The 26,916-nt window shown below is 42.6% G+C and overlaps 2 protein-coding genes and 1 pseudogene across 5 annotated transcripts in view; 1 reads left to right on the plus strand and 2 right to left on the minus strand.

Annotated features, from left to right (window-relative positions):
- The window catches only part of LOC129829093 (protein transport protein Sec24C-like), a 35,960-nt gene extending 17,485 nt beyond the window's left edge, over positions 1-18,475 (plus strand). For all 4 annotated transcript variants that reach the window (XM_055890585.1, XM_055890587.1, XM_055890586.1 and 1 more), the window contains 9 exons: positions 2,086-2,296; positions 2,505-2,675; positions 7,575-7,671; positions 11,917-12,201; positions 12,435-12,553; positions 12,674-12,853; positions 13,032-13,217; positions 13,306-13,395; positions 16,865-18,475. In XM_055890585.1, coding sequence (XP_055746560.1) covers positions 2,086-2,296; positions 2,505-2,675; positions 7,575-7,671; positions 11,917-12,201; positions 12,435-12,553; positions 12,674-12,853; positions 13,032-13,217; positions 13,306-13,395; positions 16,865-17,005 — 1,480 coding nt within the window. In that variant the 3' untranslated portion in view covers positions 17,006-18,475. The remainder of the gene's footprint in view (positions 1-2,085; positions 2,297-2,504; positions 2,676-7,574; positions 7,672-11,916; positions 12,202-12,434; positions 12,554-12,673; positions 12,854-13,031; positions 13,218-13,305; positions 13,396-16,864) is intronic.
- A 2,351-nt stretch (positions 18,476-20,826) lies between these two features.
- LOC129828516 (ribonuclease inhibitor) lies at positions 20,827-23,237 on the minus strand. The gene is given in 2 exon segments (XM_055889539.1): positions 20,827-21,791; positions 23,134-23,237. Coding segments are annotated over 2 exon segments (288 nt in total). The 3' UTR covers positions 20,827-21,607.
- Positions 23,238-23,437: 200 nt separating this feature from the next.
- Positions 23,438-25,153, minus strand: LOC129829095 (NLR family CARD domain-containing protein 3-like; annotated as a pseudogene).
- Positions 25,154-26,916: the final 1,763 nt, after the last annotated feature.

Consider the following 26,916-nt stretch of genomic DNA (forward strand, 5'->3'; position numbering starts at 1 on the left):
TGAACTTTCATTAGATGAATCAGGATAATGCACTTTACTGTTTGACCAAATCATGGCTTAACCTGTCTAGGATCAGCGTGGCGCTAGCGGCACACCCCCCCCCCCCCCCCACTGAAAAACCAGTGCCGCGAAATTCAAAAAAAATATTTTTTTTAAATATTTAACTTTCACACATTAAAGTCCAATACAGCTAATGAAAGACACAGATCTTGTGAATCCAGTCAACATTTCCGATTTTTAAAATGTTTTACAGGGAAGACACAATATGTAAAGATGTACATCTATTACCTAAAAACACATTAGCATAATCCACCATCTTTTATTTGTCCACCAACACCAGTAGCCATCACCAATTCGGCTAAACTAAGATATTTATAGCCCCTAACCAACAAAAAAACTCATTAGATGACAGTCTGATAACATATTTATGGTATGGGATAGGTTTTGTTAGAAAAAAGTGCATATTTCAGGTAGATGGCATAGTTTACAATTGCACCCACCATCACAAATGGACTAGAATAATTACAATGAGCAACGTGTTTACCTAACTACTAATCATCAAACATTTCGTAAAAATACACAGCATACACGAATCGAAAGACACAGATCCTGTGAATACAGACAATATTTCAGATTTTCTAAGTGTCTTACAGCGAAAACACAATAAATCGTTATATTAGCATAGCACATAGCACATAGCAGCCCAGCATTGATTCTAGCCAAAGTGGGCGATAACGTCAACATCGCCAAAAATATATTAATTTTTTCACTAACCTTCTCAGAATTCTTCAGATGACACTCCTGTAACATCATATTACACAATCCATATAGAGTTTGATCGAAAATGTTTATATTTAGCCACCAAAATCATGGTTAGACAATGTGAAATGTAGCTCAGCTGGTCAGAAAATGTCCTTGCGCCACTTAGACAGTGATCTACTCTTATACATAAATACTCATAAACGTGACTAAAAAATATAGGGTGGACAGGGATTGATAGACAATTTAATTCTTAATACAATTGCGTTATTACATTTTTTAATTTATCCTTACTTTTCAATACAGTTTGCGCCAAGCGAAGCTACGTCAAAAAACATGGCGTCCTAAGCCACTAAAATGTTTCGACAGAAACACGATTTATCATAATAAAAATGTCCTACCTTGAGCTGTTCTTCCATCAGTATCTTGGGCAAAGGATCCTTTCTTGGGAGAAATCGTCTTTTGGTGGAAAGCTGTCCTCTTGCCATGTGGAAATGTCAACTGCGTTCGGGATGAACTGAAAAGCGTGCCCAACTTTTCACATCGTTGCAAAAATAAATGTCCCAAAATCGCACTAAACGGATATAAATTGCTATAAAACGCCTTAAATTAACTACCTTATGATGTTTTTAACTCCTAAAACGAGTGAAAAGATGACCGGAGAAATATAACAGGCTAAACTAACGCTTGGAACAGGTGCGCGCCGGTGTCCTCTAGGCTCATGACGCAGCTCCCAAAGAATGACTAGCTTCAGGGTTTTTTCATTTGTAGGGCCTGTGAACGCGCAATCGACCCCGTTGGAATCGTCATCACGTAAAGGCATCCAGGGGAAGACGTAAGAAGTGTCCGTATAGTCATAGCAACGACAGTGCCCTTTTAAATGACTTCAGAAGAGTGGCCAACATTTCTCAAATCTGACTCCATGTCAGGGAAATTGCTGTAGAATGGGCTCTGTTCCACTTAGAGACAAAATTTCAACTCCTATAGAAACTATAGACTGTTTTCTATCCAATAATAATAATAATATGCATATTGTACGATCAAGGATTTTGTGGGAAGCCGTTTAAAAAATTAGCCAAATTAGCATAAGTAGTCTAAACAGCGCCCCCATCCCCAACAGGTTTAAGCCTCCCCAAAAAATAGTAAGATTGAGAAATATCACGTTTTATTTAATCACACAGGCAAGCAACAGGTCACTGTCTGGAGCCCTGGTATACACCCATTAACATTTATATTCATCACATGTATTAAAGCAGACGTCTCATCTGTCCAGACTTCGCAACTGGTTTAAGTTGTGTAGACTCATTTGGTGTGTGTGTGTGTCAGTTTGCTAGACCAGATTCCGGAGATGTTTGCAGACACCAGGGAGACTGAGACGGTGTTTGGACCAGTCATCCAGGCAGGACTGGAGGCACTGAAGGCTGCAGACTGTGCTGGGAAGCTATTTGTGTTCCACTCCACTCTGCCCATCGCTGAGGCTCCTGGGAAACTGAAGAATAGAGAGGACAAGAAACTAGTGGGAACAGACAAGGAGAAGGTACACACAAACACACTGATACACTCATACATATGTATTCTCTCACACACACACTAACAAGGACAAGATAAACTGATATGGTAACTGTGTGGCAGATACTGTTGCAATTAGACACTGAACACATAAAGAACCCTCATTCTGGAGAAAGTGTTCTATCTGCTATTGATTGGGTCATTGACTCGGTCTATGCGTCTCTCTCTCTCTCCAGTCTCTGTTCCAGCCCCAGTCTGGTTTCTATAGTAACCTCTCTAAGGAGTGTGTAGCACAGGGCTGCTGTGTCGACCTCTTCCTGTTTCCCAACCAGTACGTGGACGTGGCAACGCTTGGCGTGGTGCCCGTCTCCACCGGGGGTTCCGTCTACAAATACACCTACTTCCAGGTGAGAAACACCTCTCTCTTGGTTGATGGATGGTACCAAGAATATGCACATCCTTGCTTCAGGTCCTGAGCAACAGGCAGTTAGATTTGGGATTGTGGGTCATTTTAGGTGAAAATTGGGGGGGAAAGGGTGAGGTTTTAACAAAGCAATTGAAGATAATGTCACGCATCCGATTGTCAATGTAATCTCGTCTTTAGGCTACATCTATTATAGGCCTATGTGTGAAATTAGTTTCTATATAGTTTACGTTTAGTTTCAATGGGCCATTGACAGATGGCAGCCAACTATCGGGGTGAAGGGCAGGCAGGGGGGGAAATGGTTGTCCTCCTAAAACTGCTTAGAACACAACTCTGTGTTATTGGAAATCTAGCAACGACCGTGTTGAATCAACTTATTTAGGACAAGTCAAGCATGGGGGAGACATGACTTTGAAAATTAGAGTAATTCAAAAGTGAAATTCTTAACCTCAATGATGCTCTCTGAGCTTCTAGTGTTAATCCACAGATAAAAGGCGAACCCTGGTTAGTTTTTAGTTAGTTGTCTGTCGGGCTGTTGTGGTGACAGTTACTGCCACACCGGCAGTCATGACCACAGTCAAATTCCACGTGACTTGGGCCTTGCAGTGCTTGAGGCTTCATTACAGACCCGGGTTCGATCCCAGGCTGTGTTGCAGCTGGCCGCGACCGGGAGACTCACGAGGCAGCACACAACTGGCCCAGCATCGTCCGGGTTAGGGGAGGGTTTGGCCGGCCGGGATGTCCTTGTCCCATCGCTCTCTAGCGACCCCTTGTGCCGGGCTGGGCACATTCACAGGGATTATGGCCGCCAGTTGTACAGTGTTGCCTCCAACACATTGGTGTGGCTGATTTTTACGGATTTAGCGAGCAGTGCGGCTTGGCAAGGTCGTGTTTCGGAGGACGCATGGCTCTCGACCTTCTCTGTAACTACCAATTGGATATCACAAAATTGGGGAGAAAAAGGGGTAAAAAAAAAAAGGTAATTGTGATATCCAATTGGATAGATAAAAAATATATATATAATTAAAATCATGTTACCTGTAAAATCACGGTATTTTTGCACTCTGGACATGTGTTGGTAACGACCAGCTAATGGTTTGGTACTCAGGGCTCTATTGTCCCTCTAACCACTCTGACATCAATGCAAATGCTATGTAAAATCACATTGAACAATTATCAAAACTGTATCATGCTTTTAAAACTCAGTTAGGCCACATTTTTTGGACCTCACTGTGATTGATCAAATTGAAGTAAATAGTTCAACGGGTTGAAACTGAGCGAACAACATGATCGTTGTGGATGTTTCAAAGCCAAACACAACTAAATGGACGACGCTTTCTGAGGTGATGATTAATTCAAAGCGTTCAAGACGTTTAGAACCGTATGCATATTAGAGCTTTAGGCCTATGTGAGCCCAAGCCCACTTATTTTTTGTCTTCATTAAAGTAATGATTGTGCAGTTATGCAATACAGTGTGTTCGGAAAGTATTCAGACCCCGTTTCCCGCATTTTGTTACGTTACAGCCTTATTCTTAAATGGATAAAAAATAAATAAATAAAAAATGGTATAATAATCCTCATCAATCTACACACAATATCCCATAATGACAAAGCAAAAAAACGTTTTTTAGATCTTTTTACCAAGTTATACAAAATAATATACCTTATTTACGTACGTTTTCAGACCCTTTGCTATGTAGACTGTAAGTTGAGCTCAGGTGCATCCTGTTTCCATTGATCATCCTTGACGTTTTTTAATTGTTCCAATCAAGTTTTAGAAGGTATTTTAGAATAAGGCTGTAAAACGTGGTCTGAATACTTTCTGAATGCAATGTATATGTCCATTGCCTAATGGCCTACTGCATATTACACATGGCGGAGAAACATGTAAAACAAATTGGTGTAGCCTATACTCAAATTAAACAAATTCTAGAAATCTGACTATTATGCATACTGGATGGACTGGTTACCTTATGCTACACTCCAAATGTTCTATCCACACGTCTGGGAGAGAACATATAGGCCTAGGCGATGCTGTTGGTTCATTGATTGTGCAGGGCGGCTTACAGAGTTAGCCTACAATAATTAGATGTTGAATAGCCTAGTAATAGGGCATTTTTATATTTTCATAATTAATAGGCTGACTACCTTCAGCTATACAGAACCTCCGTTCATTTGCGTCTCCTCTTTCCTTCATTCCTTTCTCGAGCGTGCAGAGAGAGGGCCTGGCAGCAGTTTGTTTATGTTTCGTTGTGAAAACATGTTACTGTTGATGCTTCCGAACAGATTTCAGTTGGTTTCCCAAATGTGAGCACTGGATGGCTTCAGGAACATGGTTGGAGAGCCCTTGGCATACAGATTTTGTGCGGTATATCACCTGTCACGCAGCGAGAGGCTGCAGGCTCCTCAAACAGTGGTCGATGCGTGAAGTGAAATAAGTTTTCTTATAAGCCCAGACATTTCTATATGCAATCCTGTGTGAGAGAGCAGAGTTTTGATGGTTGCTACTAAAATAGGATCCCAGCTGCTACTCTATTTCTCAGCTGCTCCGCCATAAAACCAGAGTATCCAACTGCATGAAAGCAGCCTCCATTTTGCTAGTCCAGTGCATACAGATGACATTTTCCCCCTGCCCTGTTCCTGCCCATTTTGAACATTTGGCTTTTCTAAATTGAAACAAATGTTACATATTAGTAAAAGACAAGATTACATTTGAGACTAGTCTGTTGGGTGAAAATATGATCACTTGAGAGAACAGGGTTTGCAGTCTGAGTCAAGGAACGGAGCGCAAGCTTTTTAGTCAATAGCCTATTGTTGCAGCATGCAGCCCATAAGTATATGTTTTGGTTTCTAAGACATTCTAAGGTTTGTAGAGGTCGACCGATCATGATATTTCAACGCCGATACCGACCAATAGCCGATACCGGCTTTAAAAAAAATATATATATATTTGTAATAATGACAATTACAACAATACCGAATGAACACTTTTATTTTCTTAATCTAATACATAAATAAAATCTATTTAGTCTCATAAATAATGAAACATGCTCAATTTGGTTTAAATAATGCAAAAACACAGTTTTGGAGGAGAAAGTAAAAGTGCAATGTGCCATGTAAAAAAGCTAACGTTTAAGTTCCTTGCTCTGAACATATGAAAGCTGGTGGTTCAATATTCCCAGTTAATAGGTTTTAGGTTGTAGTTATTATGGGAATTATGACGCGTCGACTATTTCTCTCTCTTACGTTTGTATTTCATATACCTTTGACTATTGGATGTTCTAATTGGCTTGAAGTCATTAACAGCGCTGTGAAGCAAGCATTGCTAAGAGCTGCTGGCAAACGCAGTAAAGTTTGAATGAATGCTTACGAGCCTGCTGCCGCCTACCACTGCTCAGTCAGACTGCTCTATCAAATCATAGACTTAATTATAATAATATAATAAACACAGAAATACGAGCCTTTGATCCATTAATATAGTCAAATCCGGAAACTATCATTTCGAAAACAAAACGTTTTTTATTTTCGTGAAATACGGATCTGTTACGTATTTTATCTCGCGGGTGGCAATCCTAAGTCAAAATATTGCTGTTACATTGAAGGTTGTGCAATGTTATGTCATAATTATGTAAAATTATGGCAAATTAGTTCACAGTTCGCAACGAGCCAGGCGGCCCAAACTGTTCCATATACCCTGACTCTGCTTGCACTGAACGCAAGAGAAGTGACACAATTTCCCTAGTTAATATTGTCTGCTAACATGAATTTCTTAACTAAATATGCAGGTTTAAAAAAATATATTTACTTCTGTGTATTGATTTTAAGAAAGGCGTTGATGTTTATGGTTGGGTATGATTGTGCTTTTTGTTAAATCATCACCCGTTTGGCGAAGTTGAAGTAGGCTATGATTCAATGATAAATTAACAGGCACCGCATTGATTATATGCAACGCAGGACAAGCTAGTTAACTACACATGGTTGATGATATCACTAGGTTAACTAGTGATTATGTGAAGATTGATGTTTTTTTATAATATAAGTTTAATGCTAGCTAGCAACTTACCTTGGCTCCTTGCAGCCACAAGGTCCTTTTGATGCTGCACTTGCGTAACAGGTGGTCAGCCTGCCACGCAATTTCCCCGTGGATTGCAATGTAATCGGCCATAATCGGTGTCCAAAAGGCCGATTTACCGATTTGTTATCAACTTGAATTCGGCCATGCCGATTTAATCGGTCAACCTCTAGTTTGTATCATTCACAACTCAATCTAGCGTATAGTACCTGTTTCAAATCATCACTTTTATGGTCAACATAGGCACTTCATATGCGCACTCGCTCGGGAATAGGGAAAAATATCATCATGTTTCTTTAGACGTGCCTAAAATACATGGATTTATTGTGATGGACTTTTATGTAGATTTCCAAAGGCGTGCATCACCAGCTTGTGTGCATGGAGGCCTGGAGATGCTAAATGTGTTTATGTTAATTAATGGTCAATTACCATGAGACCGGCAGTCATTTTCAAGACAATAACCGTCTGACAAAATTTCGTGACCGCCGCAGCCCTAAGATATCTACGATTTAATCACTCCTTGTTCATCTTTCAAATACCCAAGTGGTATGCTCCTGAAAACCAATGATTTAGATGGGAGAGGTGGGACTTGCAGTGCGTCAAGTGTCTCAAATGGAACCAAGTTCTATTTTACCACAAGGCTACATTGTTGACGCGCACGAGCGGTGTGGATGAAATGATTGAATAACATTTGAATACATTTTATTTTACAACGCTCGTGCACGCAACGCGGCGGGGCTCGTTTGGGTGTAACCACGTCCACCCTTCACCTGTTACCTGCCTTCACTCACTGTCTGTGTGGTTTGTCAGGCCGAGACGGACCGTGAGCGGTTCCTGAATGATCTGCGGCGAGACGTTCAGAAGCCGATGGGCTTCGATGCTGTCATGAGGGTCCGAACCAGCACAGGTAAGTGTCTTGCTCTCTCTCACTTGCTCTCTCTCGCTCGCACAGTCTCACACACTCACAATTTTTTTGGGGGGGGGGGGTGGGGGGCCAGATCAGCTGTAACCTAACTTGTTTCACATTTATTATGGGGTCTGAATACTTTTGTGTGTACACACATACACACACACACTCCCCCCCCCCCCCCCCCCCCCCCTCCTTTATGTTCTTTTAACCCTACAACCCTTCCCCTTATTTGAGTAAACTAATGGACAACACTTAGGCTTGAACTTCCAGGTTATCCATACTATATATGTTTTACGGACACATTGTAATAGTTCTTTTTTAAATAATTTTTTATCCTTCAACTACCCTCAATCCCTCCCATCGCAGAAGAACCACTTGTTTTGATTTCTATTTGCAATATATTTTTTACTGTGCTGTTTCATAAAGGTTCTGAACCTATATACATTTTACGGACCCAGTCTTGTTTTTAGTCCCACCCTTCGGCTCCACTCAACCCCTCCCATATATTTCTGATCACCTTCCAGTTTCTATTTGCCAAATATTTTTCAACTGTGCCGTGATGTTTCACAAAAGTACGTTTAAAGAAACATTTTTGCTAGAAGTATTATTGATCGATTGACTTTTCAAATCACCCAGCAGTGCTATTTACAGAGTTAGCTCCATATAAGTGTTGCAATTCTTCAGCCATTCCTGAACCCGCGACCACAAAGAAGCTACATATGGACAGTACCAAAACAAATGATCTAAGGATTCTTTTCGCAGCAAGATCTGCAGAGGTGGGAAGATTTGTATTCCCCATATATATAACATTCTGTTGGTTGCAAGAATTTTGTATAATTTAATTTGACAAATTCTGTTTTTTGAATCCGGTGTTTTGTGTATCGGCTCATAAACCATGTTCCATGGAATTGGTACGTCAAATCTCTTCCCAACTATTTTGCGATCTATATGGCACAGCTGTCCATTTTTTTTTGGTCCTCACATTTTTTTTGTCTTTTAAAAATGCAGAGCCGACAGATAAATTCCTTACTTTCTTTCCCTTCTACTTGCCTCTTCCATTTTGCAGTAATGCTGCAATTAGTTGGTAGTAATTTTGGGTTGAGCAGACATTTCTATATATTTGTGTTAACTGCATGTGATAACTCCACCAGTCCTATTTATTATATAATTTACAAATATTATACCTTTTTGTCAATTTTTTTTTTTTTTATAAAATATGATCAATTAGTATGTTTGAGTTTAACCATAATATATTGTATTGTTTGGTGGACTAAACTGAAAATAGCTATATTGGAGATGATTTCATTTTCAAATAACCAAATGTGAGAGGTTGTAATCTGAATAAAGGGAAAAAGGCCATTCTTGAACAAGGGGTTAGACATTCTTACTAATCTGCTAGAGAACCAGTTGGGTTTAAGTATACCTTCTGTATGACTGACACCTTTAGTGAGAGATCTAATGCTTTAATATTAAATCATTTCTGCCATCTGAATTCATATTCGTTATATTAATAGGCCAATTTTATCTAGCTTGCCATCCAAATGTTTATATTTTATGATCCAATATATAATATAGTACACTGTCATAATTTGGTTGTAACCCAGAGGTTAGAACAGTATCTAGATCCTCTATGATGCTGTGGAGGGATCCAAATTGTGGATTTAAAAGAGAACATGACTCATCAGCGTACGAAGACACCTTTTGTTTTTAATAGCTAACATTTCGATGGTCATAATAAATGGATATGCTGATTAGTGGAAAACCTTGCACTACTCTTCTTGACAGTTTAATACTTTCTGAGATGTAGCCATTATTTACTATTTTACACCTGGGGTAACTATACATAACTTTAACCCATTTGTATGAGATTCTCCAAAACTTAAATATACCAGACATTTATATGTAAATTCCAGTCGTAGTTTATCAAATAGCCTTTTCAAAGTCCCCTATGAATACCAGGCCTGGTTTCCCAGATTTTTCATAATGTCCTATTGTTTCCAGTACTTATATTATCTCCAATGTATCATCCGTGTAAAAAAAAAACTGTCTGATTAGAATAGATAATATCCGACAATACCCTTTTTTAATTATATGCGTTTTGCCAGAATTTTTTGCATCACAACTAGGGGTGTGGCGGTTACAATTTCGTCAGCCGTGGATTGTCTAGCAAGTAACTGTCGGTCTCGCGGTAATTGACCGTTAATTAACACACACATTTATCATCTCCTGGCTTCCACGCACAGCCTACAAGCCAGTCATGCAGACCTTTTGGAACATCTACAGTTAAAAAGTCTAATAAATCCATGTAATATTGCCTACACCATCACAATATATCCAGTATTTATTACAGACAGGTCTAAGGAAACATGATATGAAGAAAATGTAGTCTATTTCAGAAGAACAGAATAGCATACTTTGAACTGTTAGGCACTGATCTGGCTATGTCATATGGCTGTGGGCTACACTAGTTCATTTAGCAGACAAGATTTGCTTAGAATTCTGTGGCTTTCTTTTATAGTAGGAAGAATACAATTGAACAAAGCTGAGTAACATAGAAAGGATATTTTCTCCAAATGATTTTGAGTGCGCACATGCGGCTATTCCGTGTTGAGGGTTAACAAATAAATAGTTATTCGTATATGCTTAATTTAGTTAATGTAACTTAATGTGATGTAACTAGTTGTTCTCCAAACAACTAAATGAGCTCTGCTTTTTTTTTTTTTTTTGCCGGCTGTACACACATCATTCACAATTTGACAAGCACTTGATAATACCTAGAATTTCACGGTGGCATCCCCATTGTGTGGCTGCAATGCACCCTAAAAAAAATCCATACCTTTTGCGTTGTGCCCTTCTCAATGCGCTCCGAATCACCTCACTCATATGGCTATCCATCACGTGATCGGGTCTTTCTCACAGGCTACAAGTGAAGACCGACACATCGGGGACGCAACTGCATGCTTTCTTATCCAATTTCGAGGTGCATATTGAAGATATTGGAAACTGTCCACATTTTCTTTTAACAACTTGATGAGTAGGCCTAACAAACAGCATGTCAATCAAACATTGTCTGGAACCGTTGTGGGTTGCAATAGAGCCCAAATTAATACAACCACTAGAATCAAAACTTTTTTTATGCAATGTGGCTGATGCAACAGATCAGAACGTTTAGCTTAACATGTTGATAAACTATTAGGCTATTTCTTCACATTATAAGTGCAGCAATGCACACATGGTAGTATGCTATAACCCATTATCTAAAGTGACCGCAAATGCAATTATCCATGTGATGCTTTTATTATAAAGGGGGGAAAATACATGTCATCTATGCACTTAAATAGCGAATGGAGGAAGCTTTTCCCGTGGTTCATTTTCATGCCAGCCAGGTAGGCTAATACCCCTGTTGTAAAAGAAGCAATGTGCTTATTATTAGGGAAGTTGAGAAATAAATATAGTAGGCCTAGCCTATAGAAAACTGATGGGATCTTCTATTGAATAGAGACGGGATCTCAGTAAGTGTTTGAGATTAGATTTTGCATTGATGTCAGTGACTAGAGGGACAATGGAGCGCTAGCTTGTTTTGGTAGGCTACTAATGACCAGCAGCCAGCATCAGAGCTTGGAGAAGCCTAATTATCGTGACTAAACGGTCACGTGGAATTTGACTGCCTTCATGACTCGTGACCGCCGGTGTGGCGGTAGTACGGTCACCGCAACAGCCTTAGTCACAACACTGAAGTGTAAGGGGCTTCCAAGTCTTTATATTTACCACTTGGTTCCTGTTTCAGTAATAATGAAATCAGACCCTGTTGAGTATCTGATAATCTACTCTTTTTATATGGTTGAAACATGCTTACAACGGTCCTCTGAGTACATCAACAAAGGATTGGTATACCTCCACTGGAATGCCATCCAGCCCCAGACTTAAAGGCTTTAATAGCATCAAGAAGTTCCTCCTCTGTAATTTGGCCTTCACATGAGTCTTTCTGTACATTTTACATTGTTAATAGAAGAAACAAAATCGATACAGTTACCTTTGTTTAGTGGAGATGGAGGAGACTGAAAAGAGAACGTATGCTTAAAGTACTTTGCTTCCTCTTTCAAAATATTGTTTGGTGGCATTTCTATGATGAAGATAACTTATTCTGTGTCTCTCTGGAACAATTTGTATTGCCGTCTGTCTGCACGCTCACTCTTCACCTAGTGGTGTTATTCACTGCCGTCATAACATCCTCTCCTCCAGGCATCAGAGCGACAGATTTCTTCGGCTCGTTCTTTATGAGCAATACGACAGACGTGGAGCTGGCAGGGCTGGACTGTGACAAGACCGTGACCGTGGAATTCCGCCACGACGACAAGCTCAGCGAGGACACCGGGGCGCTCATGCAGTGCGCGGTGTTGTACACCAGCTGTAGTGGTCAGCGGCGTCTGCGGGTCCACAACATGGCGGTCAACTGCTGCTCCCAGCTCGCCGACCTCTACCGGAACTGCGAGACGGACACAATCATCAACTTCTTCTCCAAGTATGGTCAGTATCACACGCTCACTATCCGTCGATCCCCCTATGCCTCCGTCTATATAGCCGTGAAATTGTGTAGTGTGTTTTGAGATCACGTTACTAAGAGAAAGAATGTATAAAGGTCAGCAGGGGTCCAATCACCCGAACACCTACATCTACTTTACATGTGAGATACTGTAGGTGTGATTGATGCCAGTAGGATTCGAACCAACATAAGGGCTTTTCTCTGTGTCTGTGTGTAGCGTACCGCAGCATATTGAACACCCCCACCAAGACGGTGAGAGACACCATGGTGAACCAGTGTGCCCAGATTCTGGCCTGCTACCGCAAGAACTGTGCCAGCCCCTCGTCTGCCGGACAGGTCAGTCACTCACACATACACCCCCTATTGGCCAAGTCAGTGACACACACCCCATACACACATCAACCCCCCCCCCCCCACACCCACACACTCAATCCCTTCCCCTCTCTCCTGTTGTAGCTGATCCTACCAGAGTGTATGAAGCTGCTGCCGGTCTATCTGAACTGTGTGTTGAAGAGCGACGTGCTGCAGCCGGGAGCTGACATCTCGTTGGACGACAGAGCCTACCTGAGACAGCTGCTCAGCTGTATGGACGTATCAGAGAGCCACATCTTCTTCTATCCCCGCCTACTGCCCCTGGTGAGAGACACTGCTCTCCAACTCGCTCTCTTTTTGTCTCTCGATTGATTTCAATCAGCCTCATTTGGCATGAGAAGGCATCATCTTACTTTGCTGAAGCAAACATGTAAGAACATATTACATCAATGTGAAATCAGTTTGTTAAATCGTGTGTTAATCAAGTACCTTTCCATCTCAGGTGAAGCTGGATGGAGGGTCGTTTCCAATGGCCGTGCGTAACTCAGAGGAGCGCCTGTCGAAGGGCGGAGTCTACCTCCTGGAGACAGGGCTCCACCTCTTCCTGTGGGTGGGAGCCAATGCTCAGCAGGAGCTGCTTAGCAACATCTTTGGAACGCCCACCTTCAGCCAGATAGACCCCAACATGGTGAGACACACAGACTTCAACTTCTTACAAATCATTGTCTTGATTTTAAGTGTGTGGGTGTCTCCTAAATGTGTGTGTTGTGTTCCAGGCGAGTCTGCCGGAGCTGGACAACCCGTTCTCCCAGAGACTCCGAGAGATCATCGACTCCTTCAGATCACAACGGTCACGATACATGAAGGTCAGACTCCACTACCTCTCTTTGTCTCTGTCTCTCTCTTCTCTTTCTTCCCTCTCTATCTTTCCATCTCTATTTCTGTGTTGTCAGGGTTCAATACTGCGACCTAAACAGTCACGTTGCAACCGTTTGACTTGGCAGTGCAACACACACATTTTTAATTGGCACGCATTACACCTTTTGTGAGACTAACTACCACATGGACACACTTCATTACGTGTGTTTGTTTGGATAAAGCTGTCTATTTAATGCATGACAACTGAAATCTCTTAACTCATTTCTACCATGTTATCTGTACAACTAGAGGCAAAACAACTTTAGATCCCCTTTACTCCACACACAGAGGCCTACAAAGCTCTCCTCCGCCCTCCATTTGGCAAATCTGACCATAACTCTATCCTCCTGATTCCTGCTTACAAGCAAAAACTAAAGCAGGAAGTACCAGCGACGCTGAATCATCAAACGGGCAAAGTGTCAATACAGGACTAAGTTCGAATCGTACTACACCGGCTCTGATGCTCGACGGAGGTGGCAGGGCTTGCAAACTATCACAGATTACAAAGGGAAAACCATGTTGCGAGCTGCCCAGTGACGTGAGCCTAACAAACAAGCTAAATGCCTTTTTTATGCTCGCTTCGAGGCAAACAACAACGACCCATGTATGAGAGCACCAGCTGTTCCGGGCGACTGTGTGATCACGCTCTCTGTAGCCTATGCAAGTAAAAGTTTTAAACAGGTTAACAGACGGATTACCCTGATGCGTACTCAAAGCATGCGCTGACCAGCTGGCAAGTGTCTTGACTGACATTTTCAAATTCTCCCTGACCCAGTCTGTAATACCTACATGTTTCAAGCAGACCACCATAGTCCCTGTAACCAAGGTAACCTGTCGATGACTATCGCCCAGTTGCACTCGCATCTGTAGCCATGAAATGTTTTGAAAGGCTTGCCATCCCTTACATCAACACCATCATCCCAGACACCTGAGACCCAGTCCAGTTCACGACCCACCGATGACGCAATGTCTATTACACTCCACACTGCCCTTTTTTTACCTGGACAAATGGAACACCTACATGAGAATGCTGTTCATTGACTACTCAGCTTTCAACACCGTAGTGTCCTTCAAGCTCAGGTCCCTGGGACTGAACACCTCCCTCTGCAACTGGATCCTGGACTTCCTGACGGGTCGCCCCCAGGTAGTCAGGGTAGGCAACAACACATCTGCCACGCTGACCCTCAACACGGGGGCCCTTTAGGGTTATGTGCTTAGTCTCCTCCTGTACTCCCTGTTCACCCATGACTGCGTGGCCGCGCACGACTCAAACACCATTACGTTTGCCAACATTCACGACGGTGGGAGGCCTGATTGACGATGATGAGAGCCCATAGGGAGGTAGTCAGAGATCTGGCAGTGTGGTGCCAGGACAACAACCTCTCCCTTAATGTCAGCCAGACAAAATAGATGATTGTGAACTATACGAAACGGCGGGCCAAGCACGACCCCATTCACATCGACACGGCCGTGGTGGAGCTGGTCGAGAGCTTCAAGTTCCTGTGTCCACATCACTAAGGACCTTTCATGGTCCAAACACACCAACACCGTCGTGAAGAGGACACGACAATGTCCTCTTCCATGTCCCGCTTCCCCCCTCAGGAGGCTGAAAAGATTTGGCATGGGCCTTCAGATCCTCAAAGGTCTACAGCTGCACCATTGTAAGCTTCTTGACTGGCTGCGTCACTGCGTGGTATGGCAGCTGCTTGGCATCCGATCTCAAGGTACTGCAGAGGATAGTGTGTACGGTCCTGTACATCACTCGGGCCAAGTCTGGGACCAAAATGCTCCTGAACAGCTTCTACCCCCAAAACCATAAGCCTGTTGAACAGTTAATCAAATAGCTACCTGGACTATTGGCATTGACTTTATTATTGAGTCTATACACACTCACTGGACTTGACCCACACACATACTACGCTGACACTCCATCTCACACATACGCTCACACACACATGCACATTTTTTTTCCTTTTTAACTCTGCATTGTTGGGAAAGGGATCATAAGCAAGCATTTCACTGTAAAGTCTATACCTGTTAAGTCCGGTGCAGGTGACAAATGAATTAGATTAAGATTTTTAGTCAGGCAATGCTCGCATTATTCTAACAGATTAAAATAATGTGAGTGTCAATGCATAATGCTGTTAAGTCTTATTGAAACGAGCATTATTCTTAGTGGGAATGCATACAATTTGAGATTATTTAAAATGTAAAAAATCTGTAGGCTATTACAACATTTAAATATAAAATGTAGGACCTTAAATTACAAATCAATGAATGAAATGTATTTATAAAGCCCTTTTCTACATCAGCAGCTGCCACAATTATGTCCTTGACTTTGACTTGCCAATGTCTGTATGAACCCACTTGCCCAGCCGGCAAATGAAAAATCAAATCACAGGCTATTGAAAGGATGCACGCATCATTCGCTTTCCTGTAAGATTTATTCTATTTATTCTGGCCAGTAGCTTTGTTGGCACTGGCCCGGGTGTGTCGCTAGTAAATTGTAATGAATGTTGAGCCCTGCGTTTGCGAGGTAGGGGCTTTGTCTACTACGTTGTGAAGCCGTTAGCGATGCTAATGATAGCCTGACCGTTTTCTGGTAGATGGGAAAAGCAATTCAAAGGTAACTACAAAGTAGCCTATGTATTCCTGGCAGATTCATGATTATTTGCATCATCCAGTCACTGTTTGTTTTGAGAACGCCACAAGTGCCCTACAGAAACATCACTTCACTGAATTAAAGGGTAACTACACTGAAATGGCTACATTTCTCAGCTTTTTTCCCCAGACCTAAAAAAAATTGTCCCCTGATGTGGTTTAAGCATTGTTGTGGACTTGGAACATCCAATTTTGTTGTTTTTCTATTAAAGTGAGATTTGAAAGTGAAAACAAGAAGAAACAAGAGGACAATCAGTCCTCCTCCCTAGTTTACATTTTTTTCGAAGTATCGTTTTTTTTTCTTTTTTTTCTGGCCTCTAGAGGATTTTACAGAAAAGAACACATGGCAATAACAATACATTTTGCACTTTATTTTACGTCTCTCTTCGTTGCTGTTCCAGTAAATCTATCCAAATCAATGTAAGAACACAAGTTAAAAGATGGCTAGTCATTGATGGCCAGGTTCTGGAAGGAATGCAGGCACATTATGGGCGACAGGCTCGTTGTTATCAATCATCATTATCGACTAAATCATGTGCTTCTGCATTGCTTGCTCTTTGGGGTTTTAGGCTGGGTTTCTGTATAAGCACTTTGTGACATCTGCTGCTGTTAAAAGGGCTTTATAAATGAATTTGATGTGCGTGTGCCACCAACTAGAAAAAGTAAGTGGAGATCCCTGGTTGTAGTACAGAAGCATAAGGTGTGTGTGTGTGTGTGTGTGGTAACATCTCTTTCTCTCTCCACACGTGTCTGTAGTTGATGGTGGTGAAGCAGGAGGACAAGGCGGAGCTAATCTTTAAGCACTTCCTGTGTGAGGACAAGGGCACCAGCGGAGGAGCTTCCTACGTCGACTTCCTGTGTCACATGCACAAGGAGATCCGCCAGCTACTCAGCTAGGACCCTGATTTCTGACCCTTCAAACCTGACCCCCGCACCTCTCAACCCCCCCCCCCCCCCCCCCCCCTTGATGCGCTTTATCTTTTATTTACCTAATAAACTTAACCCCTCCCCATCTGTCAGCGAGAGGCCGGAGACATATACAAAGCCTCGTGGCAGATTCCGTGTGTGTGTCCTCATACGACTCTACTATTCCAAACGTCAAGCTCTAAAACAGCTGGAGCTGATCCACTGGCCAATGGAGGTTGTGTGTATGTGTGTATGTGTATGTGTGTGTGTGTGTGGGAGAGAGTTGCTGTTGATTGTAGTAGGTGTTCTGTCTAACACTAGCACTGAAAGGCTGTTGTGGGTGTACCGGCCGCTGGTAGAAACTCACTCTTTTTGTATGATTCAGACCCAGTAGAGCTGAAGATGACAAACTATACATGACATGAAATAAATGTTGTTGTTTTCCATCTCTAGAATTATTTTTCTATTTGTCTTATTCGCTCTCCCTCAGACATGGCCTCGTGTGTGTGTGTGTGTGTGCGCGCGCGCTCTCTGTGACTTACTACTGAGGCAATAGGAGAGAGGGAGAAGTATATAGAGATAATCTGTGATTGAGGTTAAACTCCCAATAAAAGTCTATGCATCTAATCATCCAGAGGCGAGGGGTTTGAACGTTCAACCAGCGTGGGGGTCCCACTATGACTCACACAGTATAGACTGTTTGGTTGAGGTGTGTGTGTGTGTCATGTTGTTTATTAACGTGTGTATCAGCTCAACATGATGCCTGTTTGTCTTCCTGTCTGTGAAGGGAAGGAGTGACTGGCTGTGCTTCTCAAAACTGAGGTCAGTCAGAGGAAGAGTGATGAGAATAATGGTGGGTCGCATGGTCATGTTCAGTAGGCACCAAACAGGAGAAAACTATTTGAAACAGGGAAGTACTTTTGTTTTGGTTTCCGTAGCAGAATGTTTTTGCTACGTTGTACCTTGCTGAACACGACCCTGTGCTCTACATACAGCTGTGTCTGAGTTGTCCCACGCTGCAGACTGTCTGCTATAGAACCTCAGTTCATATTTACACATATAACCTACGTCTATAACCTGTACAGAATTAAATCCTCCGTTTTAAACACTTGTGTCAAATGCTGTGGTTTGTCAGTCCTACCCCGTCGCTGCCGCTCACACACAAGCAGTCCTGCTTTTTGTTCCGTTTAGGTGTGCAGCTTAGTCTGTGTGTGTGTGAGGGGTTCTGGAGGCAGATCCTGGTGAATTTCTCTAAACTAAAGGAAAAGAGGGATCTGTCACTACATACGGACTTTTGCATTTCTTTTCGCTCTCATGTCTTAACACAGTGTTGGTGTGCTGCCCTCTTTGACCCATCTCTCTGTTGAATGGACCTTCTGACTGACCGTGACCTTAAGTTTTCCTTCTCTGTGTTTTTGTCATTGCCTCCTGGACTGTTAATAAAGTTATTGAATCACCATGCCATGCTTCTCCCATCCCTGCTCTCATTGGCACTATGGTTACAGTAAGGGAATTTTTCCTAGCCAAACTGTCACTCATAAATTGCACCTGATAAGACTGACCAAAATTAGTGCCCTATATACAGTTGCAGCCAAAAAGATTGACACCCTTGAACTTTTTTTTAAAATTCCCTATTCTATAATGTTGGTTTCCAACATTGCAGAACAAATTTTATTTTTGTCTACTTAAGTTATTGCCAACCCGGAGCTAGTATTTGGTTGCACAGCCTTTGGCCAAGAACTGCAGACTAACGTTTCTTGTAACATCAATGAGCTTGATGCGCCTTACTACTGGCAATTTGTCCCACTCTTCAGCAGCAAACTGTTCTAATTTTTCAATGTTTGAGGGATGCCCTCCACCAACTGCTGTTTTCAGGTCTCTCCATAGATTTTGAATGTGATTTACATCTGGACTCTTGGCTGGCCACTCTAGAGAAGTCCAGCTTTTCTTCTTGAACCATTCCTGGGTCCTTGTTGATGTGTGTTTGGGGTTGTCCTGCTGGAAGACCCACAACCTTCAATGGAGACCCGTGGTTTTGGAAACAGGGTTGAACATTGGACTCAACACCAGATATTCTGCTGATTTCAAGATGCCTTGCACACGTCTAAGGCCCACAGTACCAGAGGCAGCAAATCAACCCCCATGTTTGATTGTGGGAAGGGTATTATTTTTCATTGAATGCATCATTTGGTCATTGTAAACACTGCTCTGATCTGTATTGTCTAAGAGCTCTAATTTTGTTTCATTGGTACAGAACATTTCCCACAGGCTTTAGACTTGTTTTAGTAGGTTTTTGAGAAGTTCAGCAGGGGGGGGGGCTTCCTATGTCTACCAACGACCAAATGAAACATTCAAGAAAATAACACCCTCCCTACAATCAAACATAGGGAAGGTTTGATAATGTTGAGTTTCTTTGCGGTCTCTGGTACTGGGGGGCCTTGAACATGTGCAAGACATCATGATAACAGCAGATTACCAAAGTGTTTGAGTAAAATGTTCAACCCAGTGTCCAAAAACGGGGTCTCTGTTGAAGGGTGGCGTGGCCAGCGAAGAGTCCAGATCACATCTATGGCGAGAGCTGAAAAAAGCAGCTGGTGTTGAACACCCCGCAAACGTTCAAGAATTAGAACAGTTTGCTGCTGAAGACCGGGACAAATTGCTAGTAAAAAGGTGCTGCAAGCTCATTGACGGCTACAAGACGCATTTGTCTGCAGTTGTTTTTGCCAAAAGCTGTGCAACCAAGTACTAGCTACAGTGGAGCCAATGATTTTGTCCATGCCAATTGTCTTTAAGTTTACTAAATAAAATGGTTCTGTGAAGTTGCTTTTTTCCGATTTCAAATTATTTGAAATGAAATCGGGAATTATTTTTGAAAAGTGTCAATCAGTGAGCTCCAAAAGTATTGAGACGGTGACCATTTTTGTTGTTTTGGCATACTCCAGCACTTGGGATTTGAAATGATACAATGACTGAGATTCAAGTGCAGACTGACAGCTTTCATTTTCATCTATATCTGGTGAACATTTTAGAAATTACAACACTTTTGTACGTAGTCCCCCCCTATTTTAGGGGATCAAAAAAAATGGACAAATTCACTTGTGTTTTAGAGTAGTCAAAAGTTTAGTATTTGGTCCCATATTCCAAGCAAGCTTGTGACTGATTTTTGGGATGCATTTGCTGTTTTGGTTGTGTTTCAGATCATGTTTGTATCCAATAGATATGAATGGGAAATAATGTATTGTCATTTTGGATTCCATATGTGTTACGTCATAGTTTTGATGTCTTCACTATTATTCTGCAATGTAGAAAATAGTCAAAATAAAGAAAAACCCTTGAAAAGAACAAAAGGGGGATACCTAGTCAGTTGTCCAACTGAAATGTGTCTTCCGCATTTAAACCAACCCCTCTGATTGAGTAGGTGTGTCCGAACTTTTGAATGGTACTCTACATATAAGTGAATTTGTCCCAATACCTTTGTTCCCCTAAAATGGGGGGGGGGGGACTATGTACAAAAAGTGCCGTCATTTCAAAACGGTTCACCCGATATGGATGAAAATACCCTCAAATGAAAGCTGACAGTCTGAGCTTTAGCCGTGTATTCATTGTATCATATCCAAAGTGCTGGAGTACAGAGCCAAAACAACCTAAAATGTGTCACTGTCCCAGTACCTTTTGGAGCTCACTGTATAGGGATCCTAGTAGGTAACAGCTGGGTGAAAGGTCGGGCAGAACACTGCTACTAAAACCAACACTAGTCCAGGACCAGGTGGACCTAATAAACAATGTTACAGAAGAATAGTAAAAACTCTTGCTTGTTTAAAAGTATGTACTTTAATCCGATTATCATTCATTCATCATCACATTAACAGTCAGGTCTAGTGTGGTTCAAAGCACATATGTGAATATAGGTTTAGGGGTTGCGTTATCTTTGTCATCTACTGCATGTTACACACACAAAAACGTGTGTGATCGCCCTGAAGTCTCAGGTGTTCCTCCAGGGAGGCTATTCCACCTGACACAGGGACACTGACGAGTCTACCCAGCCTAGCCTAAACCCTGGATAGAAGGGCTCAGTGAAGTGGAACGTGGGCAGGTGGGTCAGTGTTAGAGGAGACACTGTTGTGCCATGTTGTGTAATTGTCATTAGAGCAGTTCATACTCCAGGACACAGGGCTTCATCCAAAACCAGCAGTCATGTCCCTCTCCTCTCCTGCTGATCCCACTCCACTCTGTCTCCCAATAGCAGCGCCCAGTCAAACGCTCTCTGCACAGCAGCTTCCTCCAGTAGTCAAATCTCTCTGGGTGATCAGGAAACGGCTGCTCTTTCTCTCGCGTCACCTTCCTGTTCTCTGCAGACAACGAGAGCTCTCTGTGTGCTGTGTTTGGGTCCAGTCTGAGGTCACAGGTATCTGGGGGAAAAATCTGAAACTCATAGTAGAATATCACATACCCATACTGTACATACTCACATCTCTGTGGTCCTGGTCTGATCCTGAACTCAGCACACCACACTGTCGGAGAGAGAGGCAGTAAAACAGGGATGGGATTCACACAATCCCAAACCGAGTTAATGGCTTTTTTGTTTTTACACATTCATTCTTTCCTAAGTTTCCTCAGTTTACAGTGTGGATCTTCCAGTACAGCAGAGAGAAGCTTCACTCCTGAGTCTCCTGGGTGATTGTAGCTCAGGTCCAGCTCCCTCAGATGTGAGGGGTTGGAATTGAGAGAGGAGGCTAGAAAAGCACATCCTTCCTCTGTGAAAGTACAAAGTGAAAACCTTTAACATTTTAGCTGCCTCTAAAAGTGGTGATAAGCAAATATTACATTTATATACTTGTTTTTTACCAGTATAACCAGACTGTTTATAAAACACTCACCATACTATCTCCAGTTTACTGTCTGGACCGCCCAGTGTTTACAGTTTACTGTCTGGACTGCCCAGTGTTTACAGTTTACTGTCTGGACCGCCCAGTCTTTACAGTTTACAGTCTGGACTGCCCAGTGTTTACAGTTTACAGTCTGGACCGCCCAGTGTTTACAGTTTACTGTCTGGACTGCCCAGTGTTTACAGTTTACAGTCTGGACTGCCCAGTGTTTACAGTTTACAGTCTGGACCGCCCAGTGTTTACAGTTTACTGTCTGGACTTCCCAGTGTTTACAGTTTACTGTCTGGACTGCCCAGTGTTTACAGTTTACAGTCTGGACCGCCCAGTGTTTACAGTTTACAGTCTGGACCGCCCAGTGTTTACAGTTTACTATCTGGACCGCCCAGTGTTTACAGTTTACTATCTGGACTGCCCAGTGTTTACAGTTTACAGTCTGGACCGCCCAGTGTTTACAGTTTACTGTCTGTACCGCCCAGTGTTTACAGTTTACAGTCTGGACTGCGCAGTGTTTACAGTTTACAGTCTGGACCGCCCAGTGTTTACAGTTTACTGTCTGGACTTCCCAGTGTTTACAGTTTACTGTCTGGACTGCCCAGTGTTTACAGTTTACTGTCTGGACTTCCCAGTGTTTACAGTTTACAGTCTGGACCGCCCAGTGTTTACAGTTTACTGTCTGGACTTCCCAGTGTTTACAGTTTACTGTCTGGACTGCCCAGTGTTTACAGTTTACAGTCTGGACCGCCCAGTGTTTACAGTTTACAGTCTGGACCGCCCAGTGTTTACAGTTTACTATCTGGACCGCCCAGTGTTTACAGTTTACTATCTGGACTGCCCAGTGTTTACAGTTTACAGTCTGGACCGCCCAGTGTTTACAGTTTACTGTCTGGACCGCCCAGTGTTTACAGTTTACAGTCTGGACTGCGCAGTGTTTACAGTTTACAGTCTGGACCGCCCAGTGTTTACAGTTTACTGTCTGGACTTCCCAGTGTTTACAGTTTACTATCTGGACTGCCCAGTGTTTACAGTTTACTGTCTGGACTTCCCAGTGTTTACAGTTTACTGTCTGTACCGCCCAGTGTTTACAGTTTACAGTCTGGACTGCCCAGTGTTTACAGTTTACAGTCTGGACCGCCCAGTGTTTACAGTTTACTGTCTGGACTTCCCAGTGTTTACAGTTTACTGTCTGGACTGCCCAGTGTTTACAGTTTACTGTCTGGACTTCCCAGTGTTTACAGTTTACTATCTGGACTGCCCAGTGTTTACAGTTTACAGTGTGGACTTGCCAGTCCAGAAGAGAGCAGCTTCACCCCTGAATCCTACAGGTTATTGTCACTCATGTCCAGCTCTCTCTGGTGTGAGGAGTTTGTACTAAGAGCTGAGGCCAATGCTTCACAGCATCTCTCTGTGAGTTTGTGTCGATTCAGCCTAAGAAATATAATGGATAAACTCAACTCTTAACCTGACTAAACCAAAAGAGTGAGAAGAGCTTGTGCAGTGTCTGTTGATGTAATCTGAGGTATTGCTGTTGATATTGTACTCACAGGGCTGTTCTGGAGGCTTTGATTACCGGCAGCAGCCTCAGAAGACCCTCCTCTGATCTGGAGTACTTCTTTAGGTTAAACTCACCCAGCTCCTCTTCTGAAGTCAGCAACACAAAGACCAGTGCTGACCACTTGTGCAGGTGAGAGTTTGGCTCTAGATAGACTTCCTTAGCTCAGGTGGCTTTGGATCTCCTCCACTAGAGAATGGTCACGTAGTTCATTCAGACAGTGGAATAGATTGATGCATCTTTCTGGAGAGGGATTCTCCTTGAAATGATCTTTGATGTGCTTGACTGTTTCCTTGTTGGTCTGTGATCCGCTTATCCTCTGAGTTAGCAAGTCTCGTAGGAGAATCTGATTGGACTCCAGTGAGAGGCCCAGGAGGAATCGGAGGAACGGGTCCAGGTGTCCACTCACTCTGTATGGCCTTTTCCACTGCTGCTTTGTAAAAGCTGGTTAAAGATAAATCTCTGAATAGAAAATGTTTAAAAAAGGATTGCTGTTTGGCTAATAGATTCACATTGTCACTGAAGAATGTGAGAAACGCATACAGAGCAGCCATAAACTCCTGAATACTGAGATGGACAAAGCAGAAAACATTTCCCTGGCACAGGGTCGGTTCCTCACTGAAGATCTCAGTGCACACTCCTGAGTACACAGACGCCTCCCTGACATTTATGCCACACTCTTTCACGTCTTCCTCATAGAAGTTCAGGTTGCCTTTCTCCAGCTGTTGGAAAGCCAGTTTTCCCAGGGACTTGATGCTCTTTCTCATCGAGTCAGGGCCAAGGTTTCCTCTTCTGTGAAGCATATGACTCTTGTCTTTCTCTTGAAATACCAGGAAATGTGAGTACATCTGTGTCAGGGTCTTGGGTGTCTCTCCACTCTCTGCTTTTACCAGATTTTTCTCCAGAACGGTGGCTGCGATCCAACAGAATACGTGTGTGGCATGTGGCACATGATGTAGAGGCTTCTTGATGTCTTTATGTGTGTGATAATTCTGCTGACCAGGTTCTCATCACTGATTCTCTTCCTGAAGTACTCCTCCTTTTGTGGGTCATTGAACCCTTACCTCTGTCATCTGGTCAACACACTCAGGGAGGGATCTGATTGTCTGCTGCAAGTCGGGGGTTATCCAAAGTTGAGCAGAGGGAAGCAGATTCCCCTTGGTGAGGTTTGTTAGCAGTACGTCCACTGAGGTTGACTCGGTTCTATCAAACAATACGTCATTGTTGTGGAAGTCTAGAGGAAGTCGACACTCACCCAGGCCATCGAACACAAATAAAACCTGATACTTCTTGTAGTTTGATATTTCTGATTCTTTTGTGTCCTTAAAAATCAGTAGAGAAGCTCTATAAAACTCAATTTTTTCTTGCTCATCAAATTCAGCTCTCGAAAAGAGGAAATATCAACTGTAGATCTTGATTGGCTTTTCCTTCAGCCCAGTCCAGAATGAACTTCTGCACTGAGACGTTTAACCCGATGCCAGCAACTCCCTTTTGTCAGAACAGTTCTGATAGGTTGATCTTGTCCCGGTGAAGGTTGAAAGATGTCATTGCATTTGATTGGTGTTTCTTGTGTTGCTGGTCTCCTGGATGCTGTCTCACCTCATGTTCATTATTGAGCTTTGTACGTCTGTGTAGACCAGTGGCGATTTTTGCATGTACATCTTGTTGGGGCAAATGTCTATGTTGGCCTATTATGGTTCCCAATCAGAGGTAGCTGTTTATCGTTGTCTCTGATTGGGGATCATATTTAGGTAGCCATTTCCCCATTGTGCTTTGTGGGATCTTGTCTATGTATAGTTGCCTGTGAGCATTATTCTAGCTTCACGTTTCGTTTGTTCGTTTTGTTGTTTTTGTTCTTTGAAGTTTTCTATTCCGAAATAAAGGATGGAAACATACCACACTGCATCTTGGTCTACTCCTTATGACGAACATGACACTAAGATTCTGAAAGTATGATTTTGACATGATCGGTCCAATCAAAGCTACGGTAGATGTAATGTGATTTGACAATTTTATCTGTAGCCAATGACCTTGAGCCTTGGATGGGCACTTCTAATGTAAATATATGGCAGCACCCAAGGGGCTTGAATTTTCGAGTTCTCCCCGTAGATTTTGCGGTGACGTAGTTTCCCCATGAGTGACAGAACACAGTGCCAATCACAGCGCAACTATGGAACATTACCAACCCCTACGCTCCGTATTTCCCGCTGGCTGCCCCACAACAACAGAAAGCAACGAGCTAGGCTGAAACACCTGCATTTTGGAGCTGCCTTACTCAAACCATGTTAGTAAGCAGCTTTATTAACTCAATAATTTTTTTCTGACATTGTTTGCAAATGGATATGTGACAGGTATTAATGCCAAGATAACATGCAAAACAGGCTTCAAACACACGGTAGAACCTCCTTTTCAGATTGAGTTTGAGTTTTAGTTGGCACCTCTCCATGTATGTAAAATGTGTATGTAAAGTGTATGTAGATGTAGCAGAAAAGCAGTAAAAAAATAATATTAATAATAAAAAGATGTGTGTCCTCCCTGATGGGTTAAAATAAATATTTTTAAATAATAATAATATAAAAGTTGGCACCTCTCGATTCGCTCATCTGGTAAAATACCAAAATCAACTTCATTTCCAAAGTGTTTCCCTATTCTTACCACTGCCGAGCAACCTTCTCTATACAGATCTACAGTAAGACTGCCAAACACCCCATTCTATCTGTCTTACCGTTGTCCTCACTCTTTACAGGAACAGGTTGAAACATGGTGAGACGGGCAGGTGACGAGGAGAGAGCGGTAGAGAGAGGAAAGAACAAGATGAATGAGTTGTAATACTTAACGCAAGGGGATTTACATTTGTAGAACTCATCAATACTTTAGAAGTATGTAGGCTACTTACCGTCTATGGAGTTGACTCTGATGTTGAAGTGAATTGGACCATCAATATAGCACCCGGGGTGTGAAGGGGCCACAACATGGCCGCCAGTCTGAGATGTACAGGTGAGGTAGACAGGAGAGGCAGGAACCGGAATTGAGGCAGCTGCTCCGTCAATCTCAGCCTTTACAGAGAGAGCGGAAGAGAAGAGGTTTTTTTCTCAACTCCTACACAGATTTTTTCCAGCATATTTCTTTTCTCAGGCAATACTAAGCAGTGCAGGAGTGCAATAATATGGTATACCCACCTTGGTGATCTGCCATTCACTTCTGATTCATCTTCATGATTTCCAGCGAGATCGTCATAGCTCCATCGTGGCCGTGGGAGTTCACCATGGTATCCACGGTGTCTTGCCTGTCGGCGTTCTCCAGATGGCCCTCGGGGATGAGATGAAAGCCATCTGGTCCGTTCTGAGTCAGGTACCAGTGAAATGTCCAACCAGCTCCTTCAGAATAGCCAGTGGCAGCTCGGGGACAGGAGCAGGTGTCGCCATCGTAGAGCACAGTAAGTTACACTTCAGACGCTGACATGTTCA

The sequence above is a fragment of the Salvelinus fontinalis genome, chromosome 30, assembly GCF_029448725.1.
Source record: "Salvelinus fontinalis isolate EN_2023a chromosome 30, ASM2944872v1, whole genome shotgun sequence".
Lineage (NCBI taxonomy): Eukaryota > Metazoa > Chordata > Actinopteri > Salmoniformes > Salmonidae > Salvelinus > Salvelinus fontinalis.